Genomic DNA, 11,134 nt, shown 5'->3' with positions numbered 1-11,134 from the left:
GTCGAAGTCGGGGTCCCGGTCGCGCTCGCTCTCGTCGGCGAGGGCGCACCCATACAGCCGGGGCGAAGCGGGTCGGGGCAAGAGCCTCACCCGCTCAAATGAGAGGGAGGAGGACTCCTCACGGGGGGGCAGCAGCTGCGCCACCCCCGTCCCCTCATCACGGGCCTCGCTCGCGAGCGAGGACACCGAGGGGTACATGTCCCCCGAGGGGGATGAGGTAATGGAGGAGGACCTCCCCAAGAAGCGGGGGCGAGGACGACCGCCCACTACAGGCGAATTTGTGGGCCTCCGCGAAAAACGCGAGGCGGAAGCCGCCCGTAGGAAAGAAAGGGAGAGGGAGCAGAGGGCCAAGAAGGCCCTGTCGGAGGATGCTCCCCTCCCTCCGCCGAGTAGGGAACTCAGGACCTACGAGGCACGATGCGCTGACGAGGTGGGGCAAGCCCCCACCCCGGACATAGCGGCGCGTAGCCTGGAGCAGGCGGCAGCCATTGATCGGATAGCCGCCTGCTCCGGGAACTTGCAGGGCCCCCTCCAAAAGAAGCTGAGGGAGGCCGCGGCCTTGGTGAGGGTAGCGGCCAGTACCTTGGCGGAGAGGGACCAGCGGGTCGAGGGAGAGGGAGAGCTCGCGGTTCTCCGAAGGGACATTGAGTCCCTCGGAGACCGCAACGCGGACCTCCAAAAAGAGGTCCGTGAGCTCAGAGGGGAGTTGGCGGCAGTCAGAGCCACCAAACCCTCCCTCCAGTTGGCTCTCCCTGGCCCGCCCGGAGGGTCTCCCCGCAAAAAGCGGGGAGTGCCCCAGGTGAAGTCGGTGGAGGCGCTGGGGACTCCAGTGAGGGTGGAGCCCCCAGCCGGGAAGAAGGGACAGAGGTCCCCAACGTTGGGGGGGGGAGGGACCTACGTTCCCAACGTCCCCCCCGAGAGGGGGAAAGGGATTGCGATCCCCAACGTCGGCGGGTGGCCGGGGACTGGCGGCGATGAGGCCCCCCCTGGGGGGTACCTCTGCGCCGCTTCCCGCGAGCTACCCACCGGGAGTCGTCGGCGAGGGTGAGCGAGCTTGGTATGACTGGTATACCGAGCAGATCGCCACCCTCGTCGACATGCGGGCGGCATTGGCCGGGGTGGACCCTCTAGGGGACCCACGCCGGCGGTCAGTCGCCCGCCCGGGAGAGATCTCCCGCCTCTCCCCCCTGCCGGCGCCTCGGCGCCGGGGCAGGGGAGGAAGAGGAGAAAAAAGTCGCGCGGCGCGGCGGGGGGTGGAGGCACGAGGCCCCCGCCCCCTGCGCCCCGCGGCGCACCGGCGACCCCGGGAGGACGGAGCAGAGCCCCGCCCACCCCTAGCGATCCCAGGCCGGTGGCACGGGATTGGGGGTTCCCTCCCCTCCCCCCGTCGTCCCTCGCCAGGACGACTCCTGGTCGAGGGTTGTGGGGCGGAGGGGGGGGACGGCACGGGCAAAGGCCGCGCAGGCGGCCCAACCCCCGGCCGGAAAAGGAGCCGCAAAGGCGGCGCCGTCCACCTAACGCACTGGGGGGCGGCAGCGGCCAAAGAAGCGCCAACGAGGGGATGCCTCGAGGCGCAGGGTGCCCCGATCGGCGGCGGTCACTATAACCTGCGCCGACGGGGCATACCAGGAAACCATGGCAAGGGCCCGGAGGGAGATTGATCTCCCAAAGCTGGAAATCGACTCCTTCCGGGTCCGGGAGGCCGCTACGGGGGCCATGGTTGTGGATCTCGGCGGGTCGGGCGAAAAGGACGGACCAACGGCGTCGCAGAGGGCCGACGCCTTGTACGCCGACCTCTGCCGGGTGTTCGCCGGCAGCGAAGCGGTCCGTCTCGCCCGCCCGGTAAGGAAGGCGGAGCTCAGGCTCCGGGGCCTCGACCGGTCCATTGCGGCCGCCGATATCGCGGCGGCCGTCTCTGGATCGGGAGGCTGCGAGGCGGCAGACGTGAGGGTTGGGGACATCAGGTTCCCAACCCACGGCCTGGGCACTGTATGGTTGCAGTGCCCATTGAGGGCCGCTAATAAGATAGCGGCAGCCCGGGCCATCCAGATAGGATGGTCCCGGGCACAAGTAGAGCTGCTGGACAAGCGCCCCCTCCAATGCTTCAAATGCTTGGAGAGGGGCCACGTCCAGCAGCATTGGTGCAGCCCCATCGACCGTAGGGGCTGCTGCTATAGATGCGGCGAATCGGGGCACCTGGCGCGCGACTGCGCCGGAAAGGTCAGGTGCCCGGTTTGCGCGGGTTTGGGGCGCCCGGCCGATCACAGGGTGGGGAGTGCAAGATGCACCCCCCCCCCCCAAGAAGCGGCCGGGCAAACAGCGGGAGCCCCTCCCGCCGAAGAGCGCCGCGGGAACGTCCCGGTCAGTTAATCTGACCGAGATTACCGCGGCGCCCGATACCCGCAAGCGCGGGGCGGAGGACAGGGGGACCCCAATGGAGGCCCCCAAGGAGAAAAGGCCCCCTAGGGCCCGGACGACCGCCGTCACGGCCCCCGCCTCGATGGCGGAGGTGGTGATGGCGGAGCCCAGGGACAACTAAATAAATGTCCCTGGGCATTTTGCAGGCCAACCTGAACCACGCTCGCCGGGCGCAGGACCTCTTTCTGCATAGCCTGGCGGAGCGTGGTTTCGGGTTGGGGATCGCGGCGGAGCCCTACCAGGTTCCGGAAGCCAGTCCATGTTGGATTGGCGACCGGACGGGCTCCGTCGCGATCACTTGGAGGCACGACCCCACACTCCCGCCTTGCACACCAGTCGAGGCCGAGGCAGGAGTGATAGCGGTCAGGTGGGGGCCCATCTCAGTACTGGGGGTGTACATCTCCCCTAACGTGGGCCTCGCCCAGTTTGAGGCGTTTCTGGACGGGGTGTCGGCCTGTTTCCGCCGACAGATGCCCCGTCCAATTACTGTGGCCGGGGACATCAACGCGAAATCAACGCATTGGGGTTCCCGGTTCACGGACGCCAGGGGCGAGGCCCTGCAGGATTGGGCGGCGGCACTCGGCCTGTGTTTACTCAACACGGGGTCGAGGAGCACCCTAGTGCGGTGGCAGGGGGAATCGGTCCCGGACTTGACCTGGGCCACCCCCTCCGCCGCACGCAAGATCATTAGCTGGCGGGTAGCGGAGTTCGAGACACTCTCGGACCACCTCTATATAAAGGTGGTCCTACACGCTGCCCACCACGGGGTGCTCGGCCGCTCCCAAGGCCGGGGATATGCCCGGCCACGGAGATGGGCACTCACTAAGCTGAGCCCGGACAGGCTGATCGCAGCCGTCCTCGCGGCAGACTGGCCGTGTCCCGGGGGGGAAGGGCGGGGGATCACCGAGGAGGTGAACTGGTTCCGGGGCGCGTTGCGCGACGCGTGCGATTTCGCGATGCCCCGGACCAGCCCCCGCCCGCAAAGAGCGGCGTATTGGTGGAGCGCGGAGATCGCCGAATTACGGCGATGCTCCGTTGCGGCCAGACGCCGCTTCACCCGGGCTCGGCGTCGTCGGGACGCCGAGAGGACGGCTGAGGCGTATGAGGGGTTCCGAGCCGCAAGGAACGCCCTCAGCGCCGAGATTAGAAGGTCCAAGGCCCGAGCGTGGGATGAACTCCTACGCTCGTTGGACACAGACCCATGGGGGCGCCCATACAAGCTTGTGATGAACAAGCTTAGATCTTGGGCGCCCCCCGTGACGGAGTCCCTGGAACCCCAGGTCCTCGAGGACGTCCTGGGGGCCCTCTTTCTAACCGAGGGCCCCCCCTTCGATGCGGGTGGCCGCCAGGAGGCGGCCATCCCGTGGTCGGAGGACCTGGAGGTGGCAGAGGACGAGATAGCCGGTGTGATCCGTCGGCTGAGGCTCGGAGGCAATAAGGCCCCGGGCCCCGACGGGATCCCCGGCCGGGTCTGGGTCCTAGCCTTGGACCACCTGTCCGGGCGCCTGAGGCAGTTATTTAATAACTGCCTTAGGCAGGGTGTATTCCCCCCAGCATGGGTGAGGGCCAGGTTGGTCCTCATCCCAAAGGGGAGCAAGCCTGGCAACGTCCCTTCTGCCTATAGGCCAATATGCCTGTTGGACGAGGCGGGAAAGTTCTTGGAGAGAGTGTTGGCGAACCGCCTCGTCCAACACCTGTCCCGGGGTGGTGTGGGCCTCCACCAGGACCAATATGGGTTCCGCGGGGGGCGATCGACCGTGGACGCATTCCTGCGCGTACGGTCCCTCGCGGAATCCATGATGAAGGAGGGCAGGGTGGTGGTTGCGGTGTCCTTGGACATTCGCAACGCCTTCAACACCCTGCCCTGGAGTAGGGTAGGGGAGGCCGCTAACACCTTTGGCCTCCCTCTCTACATGGTGGAGGCCCTTAGGAGTTACTTCCGGGACAGGTGGCTGGAGTACCCGGACAACAGGGTACTCCTGCGCAGAAGGGACGTGTACTGCGGGGTTCCACAGGGGTCAGTGTTGGGCCCCACTCTGTGGAACCTCGCGTACAATAGAGTGCTGGGTATTGCTCTCCCCCCCCCCGGCTGCAGAGTCGTCTGCTATGCAGACGACACTCTGCTGTTGGCCGGGGGAAAAAGCTGGGGGGATGCGGTATACACCGCCAACGTAGGGGTAGCGTGCGCTGTCCGCGCCATCCGTGGCATGGGCCTGAAGGTGGCGCCTCATAAGACTGAGGCGCTATTCATGCATAGGGGGAAGCGTAGGAATTCCCCCCCCCCGAGGCCTATGTCACGGTGGATGTCGTACCGTGCGACACAGGTATTTACAGGCCATGGATGCTTTGGCGCATACCTGTGTCGCATCGGGAAGGAGGACAGCGCACGCTGCCATCATTGCGGGGGAAACGAGGACACGGCGCAGCACACGCTGGAGGTGTGCCCAGCGTGGGCGGAAGAGCGCCGTGTCCTCGTCGACATAATTGGGGATATTGACTTCTCGCTCTCGAGCATCGCGGGTGTTATGCTCGAGAGCGAGGAGTCCTGGGGGGCGGTCTCCTCCTTCTGCGAGGCAGTAATGCTGCAGAAGGAGGAGGCCGAAAAAGAGCGGGAGCGGGTCCCCGGCGGACGCCGGGGAGTCCGCGACCGAGGAGGGGCAGCCGGGGGATCTGGGGGGGGAACGCGGGGAGGGCCCATCACGGGCAGGACCCGCGGACCCCCCGCACCCCCTGGCCACGTCACCGCCGCGCCCCACGGACCTCCCGGGGTGGGTCGACGGGGGCCGGGGCCACACTGGCCCACGGCGGTCCCGGAAACCCGCCCCAGACAGGGGGCGGGGGGAGGGGGCCGGGCCACGATCGGGCCCGGCCCCATCGAAGACCCCCTGTGTCGGCGCAGGGCCCCGACGAACTCGGGGGGCGCCCGCTGACTCGTCGCGGACGTCACCCCCGAGGTCGGGCCCAGTGGTCGGAGCCCAGGTGGGGTACCTGGGCCCGACTACGCCCCCCCGGGACTAACACCGGGAGGGAGGCGAGAGGGGCGGTGGTCCCCCTCTCGCCTAATTAGGGAAGCCGATGCCCACGTCTTAATGTGGGCACTGGGGGAGGACTAAACAACTCCCCCCGGGGGTAAGGCTTGTGGGCGGGGGGCCTCTCTGAAGTAGTGCATAAGCCAGTTTCCAGAGAGGCCCCCGGAAACGCCCGAGAAGACCACCCGGACGGGTTTTAGTGGGTAGTCCCCGGCCGTTGTTTAGGCCGGGGTGAGTCCCACATAACCCCGCCTCGAACCCCATCGAGGCGGGGTATGCGTAAAAGCATTTCCCCTCCGTCACAAAAAAAAAGGTAAGCAAGGGTTGCGACTAGCGATGGCTATAAACGAGTCACTCAAAAAAAATACCAAAAAAATAGCCAATCGGAGTCATCAAATATACTTTTTTTTTTAATTTATCGGTTGCACTTTAAGAAAATTTCTGTTTAAATTTTTTTTAAATGAATGTTTGATGTTTAACTTTCAAAAAACCAATCAATATCTTTGGACAAAAAGTTGATTAACTTTCTATCAATTAATGTAAGAGAAAGAAATCAATAACATGTGATTATATTGTAAGTTATCAATCGACGGGAATCAGGAAAGGCCGTTAATTCTCAAATGCGTATTTCGTAGCCGGCGATTTATTCGTCTTGTCTTGTCGAGGGCTCGGGACTGACTGACTCACTCGTCGCGTCCTTCTTTCACCTCGCCTATTTACATTTTCAAATCTATCTCGCTTTGTTCTTACAGTTCGGCCATTCTGACCATTAGATCGTCCTCGGCTAACGCAGAAGCATACATGTCCATTATCAATACAATCTGTATCACGATGTGAAAACTTAACATAATTCTTTAAATGCCTTAAACACATACATATGCGCGAAAATAATTTTCTAGTTGTTGCGTAACCATGGTCGCATATTACACGCTTCCCATACCCCCTGATATGGTCGTTGAGTATTTAGAAACCCGTCAATATCCATAATTAAGTAACGATTATTACGAAACGTCCGCTTAACTTGATAAGGCCCTTTAAACGTGGGTATTAATTTCTTTGACGACCCTACGCTGCTATCAAAATTTTTTATCATGACTAGGTCTCCGTCTTTATAGATCAATGCAGGCTTCCGTTTTTTATCAACATGCGCTTTATTGTACATTTGAGATTTACGAGTTTTATCGGCAGCGTCATTTCTAACTTTAATAATATCTACTCGTTCAGTATCGTCAGTATATTGTAAATATTCCTTAAGAAGATTACCGACAGAACGCGAATATTAGTTATTTTGCAAAATCTTTTTGTTGATTATAGATATCAACAAATCCTTTTCCATAATTAAAGTATACATAATAACGGAGTGCGGAGTTCACGATTTCATATGAAAAGTGAAAAAAAATGAGAAAATTACAGTTTTGTTATCGGCTTTTGCGTCAACATTTACTTAACATAACAAATTTGTAATCTACACGTGCCTAATCAGTAAACTCCGCACTCGGCATTTCATCAAAGAGTATAAGTGAACTTAGAGAAGTGAGTTTAGAAGCTTTATAAAAAAGATTTTGCAAAATAAAATTTTCGAGCATATGTGTGTGTGCGAAATCAAGACTCAAGAGTAAAACAGAGCAGTAGATTAGTTGCGTGATGTCGCGATAGACGGAGCTGCAATCTTATATGACAAGGACAAACATAATCGTACCATCTTTGTTTCTTTCATGCGTATAAGAGTAATATACATGTACACACTAACATTATTGCAGTATCTTTTCTCTCTCGATCATACGCTCTGTCTCTTTCTAATCGCTCGCTCGCTATCTACTACGCTTAGCTTCATGCTTCTCGCATATTCTCTTACGCGTTCACTCGCCTTTTCTCTTATTTATTCGACTTTTATTCTTTTTATTCTCGTCTTCCAATATAATAATAATTATTAGTTTAATCATTAATTTATTCATCTTTATTTTATAGAATATAAATGAGATATTGTGTATTGTAATTAGAAAAAGTAGTTAATTATGTGTATTTTTGTATGTACATGTGTTGTATTTAATTATAGTTAAATAGAAAAAGAAAATAACTTATTGTTGTGTATCTCATTTATGCTTTATAAAATAAAAATAAATAAATAAATTTATCATGTAGGGAGACGAGAATAGAAAAAATAAAAGTTGAGCAAATAAAAGAATATAATAATGGGAATAAATGAATAAAAGAATATAATAATGAAGGAGCTGAAGAGAGAGAGAGAGAGAGAGAGAGAGAGAGAGAGAGAGAGAGAGAGGGAGGGAGGGAGGGAGGGAGGGAGTGAGGGAGGGAGAAAGAGGGGGCGAGAGAGAGAGAGAGGGGGGAGGGAGGGAGGGAGGGAGTGAGGGAGGGAGAAAGAGGGGAGAGAGAGAGAGAGAGAGAGAGAGAGAGAGAGAGAGAGAGAGAGAGAGAGAGAGAGAATAGGAATGAGTAAGCAAGGGAATGGCTGTAAAACGATGTATCGATAGATAATTCACATCAATCACTAGACATTAGTGAGCATAAAGTTTTGCTACAGAAAAAGATATAACTATTTCCTTTTTTTTTACTTTTAGCACTTGTACAGATACTTGCTCAGTTACACTCATATCTTTTTTCTCTCATTGTCCATTCTTCTCTGTCCATCTCTTTTTTATCCGAGCATACTATATGTGTGTTATATATTATCTACATGTGTGTATATGTTTGTGTATATGTAATAGTAACTTCAAACTTATTAAAATATAATTAATCTTTTGCTTATTTGTATATTTCACTGAAAATTGATTATATATATTTTGCAATAGTAGTTGTGTCATAGTAATTAGTTAGCCAGAGGCGATCAATTCGTGAGCTAGTTCTTGAAAGAAATATTTCTCACCAAATGCGTTTTGCATGTGCGCTTTGGTTGAAGAATGTATCCCAGAAGCGATCAATTCGTGAACTGGTTGTCGAAAGAAATATTTCTCACCAAAAACATTTTACATGTATGTTTTGGTTGAAGAATGTATCCCAGAAGCGATCAATTCGTGAACTGGTTGTCGAAAGAAATATTTCCCACCAAAAACGGTTTGTATGTGCGCTCTGCTTATTAAAAAAATAACATTTTATTCTAGAGGTGATTTTTAATCGTGAACTAGTTGTTTTAAGAAATATTTCACACTAGATGCGATTTGAATGTGTGCTCTGATTATTAAAAAAATAACATTTTGTCCCAGAGGCGATTTTTATTCGTGCGCTGGTTGGTTTCAAAAATATTTTATTCCAGAAGCGGTTTGCATGTGCGCTCTGGTTATTAAAAAAATATTTTATCCCAGAGGCGATTTTTATTCGTGTGCTGGTTGGTTTCAAAAATATTTTATTCCAGAAGCGGTTTGCATGTGCACTCTGGTTATTAAAAATATATTTTATCCCAGAGGCGATTTTTATTCGTGTGCTGGTTGGTTTAAAAAATATTTCATATCATATCCGGTTTGTGCATGAATATTCTGGTTATTAAAAAACAATTATTCCAGAATTTAAAGAAACTTCCGTTTTTGAAAGACTAAGTGTGCAATATCTGGTATTTCTTTATATGATTGCAACCAATCATATATGGTAATAAAAGCTTACAAATTATTGGAAGGAATTATTATTATAATTCCTGGCGATGTATTTTTTCTTTTTTTAATGTGTAACGATGCATCCCTCCACCGTTACCCGGCCGTCGATCCGCTGGAAGTCCGCCGCCCGACAAACACGGTCGGGCATAATGCGGAGGCGCCGAGCGCCCATTTTTTAAGAGATAGAAACGGTTCGAATTTATAACCGCCGTTTAAGACGCGTTGTTTATCGGGAACCGTCGCCGCGCTCGGGTAACCGTACCGACCGTTCCCGAAACCACCCGAGTCGCGCGCGGCGGTTCAACATTAAACAATATGCCTTAAAACAGTCAGGCATATTACGCACGCGCACCCGCCGGAAAAAGCGGTATAAATAAGAGCACATTTTCCATCTCGCTACCAGATCTTCCGCAACAACCACCAGAGTCTGTAAGACGCCTGGAATCCAGAACGATCCTATAACCGCTCACAGAGAGAGAAAACGGGGTTGGGAGTACCCAGCCTCCGCCGAGAGTTTGCGGCAACTCAGAGAGCGATTCTTCGAATTTCTACGACCGAGGAACACGAGGTTGGGCGTACTCAGCCTCTGTCGGGAGTTCTCGACACCTCGCACAAATCCGTCCACCTAAGTGCAACGGCGATCATCCAGTGATAGGGAGTTCCCTGCCATTGACGGGTGTTCCCGTCGGCCGTTGCACTCCTGCATTCCACGGGGAAAACCATCCCGGACGAAACCAGACTGCATTATCCGCGAACCAGCAGTAATTCCGCGACCGTCATTGCCGCGATCAGACTCGCTATTAATACGTCGCGCTAAGCGCTAAGTCCCGTTCAAGGGGGAGGACCTAATCCTGCCGCGACATCGATTGACGCGATCGAATCGATACAGGCGCGTCTAAGGACCGCCCACCGGACCGACCGAAATTACCGCCAGGTAGTTAGCGGCCTCTGCCGAAATCCAGATCCGCTCGCATAGTCGATATTATATCGAAGCGTCAAAATCGCGCTCCGCGCCGCGCGTCCGTGCATGTAATTCGGATGCACCGCGACCGACACACACACACACACGAGTGCATCCTGTCGCATAGACATCATCATTCGCCTCACACATATACTGTCGATACATTTGTACATATTACTGAGCTATTATACGTTCGCGTCCACATACTTTCGATACATTGTACATCCTCCTTAGATATTACACGTTCGCACACGCACTCGCTCGCTTATCATCTCACTCACACGCAAGCGCACACGCTCACACCCACACAGCGTTTATACACATACACTCACTCTGTATACACACATACTTACACGCAATAAACTATATTCTACCTCACGTAGCTTTCGTTCGTCTCTCGATACCCTTTCACGAGCCCCGGATCCCAACCGAGTTATTCACGACCGTTTCGCGAAAGCGGTTTATTACAAATGGCACCAAATTTTGCGTATATAATAGTCTATCAGATTGTGTATATACAAATTGGTAGCTAAAGAAAGAAAATATATACATCTTCGTTATTAGGAGGCAATCCTTATGAGAAAAAATATTCCAAGGATGTAAAGATCTTTACATATTCGAGTATGAGGAAACGGTTTCGTAATATTATAGGAAGCAATAAACTGCTGCTTTTTTTAAAGTGATAAGAAATTATGATTAAAAAAATCTATCCTGATACTCGTAACAATATGGCCAGAAAAAAGATGCCTCAATCTTGTTTGCAAGTTATAATTGCAGATATGAAAATAATAAATAAAATATTTTGGTTGCGTTCTCACGAAAATTGCCGATGAAAGAGCCCTTTGTATATTATAAATATCCAAAATATTGTAACAATCATAAAATTTTGTTGCAATATTTTGCGGACAGAGTATTTATGTGTTTGCATTTATAAATATTTATATTAATATTTATATAAATGTAACTTTTAATATGTGCATACTTATGTCATAAGAATATATAAACATTCACTTTTATAGTGAAGAAGTTTATATATTACTCATTAGTCCTCAATCATAGTACTCTGCGTTGATACCACTGCTTAAAGATTTATCAAGTACTCTGCGTTGATACCACTGCTT

General features: G+C 53.1%; 1 protein-coding gene across 1 annotated transcript in view; it reads left to right on the top strand.

Moving 5' to 3' along the window:
• The first annotated feature begins 220 nt into the window (after nucleotides 1–220).
• Nucleotides 221–11,134, top strand: part of LOC138940804 (uncharacterized) — a 12,933-nt gene continuing 2,019 nt past the window's right edge. Inside the window, exons 1-3 of the mRNA XM_070310016.1 lie at nucleotides 221–876; nucleotides 1,578–2,220; nucleotides 2,565–5,032. Coding sequence (XP_070166117.1) covers nucleotides 221–876; nucleotides 1,578–2,220; nucleotides 2,565–5,032 — 3,767 coding nt within the window. The remainder of the gene's footprint in view (nucleotides 877–1,577; nucleotides 2,221–2,564; nucleotides 5,033–11,134) is intronic.

This window comes from Polyergus mexicanus, unplaced genomic scaffold (assembly GCF_030449975.1).
Source record: "Polyergus mexicanus isolate NDT 795.1 unplaced genomic scaffold, iyPolMexi1.0 SCAF_17, whole genome shotgun sequence".
NCBI classification, from domain to species: domain Eukaryota; kingdom Metazoa; phylum Arthropoda; class Insecta; order Hymenoptera; family Formicidae; genus Polyergus; species Polyergus mexicanus.
The sequence above is the reverse complement of the archived record's forward strand: the minus strand, read 5'-3'. Positions and strand labels throughout refer to the sequence as shown.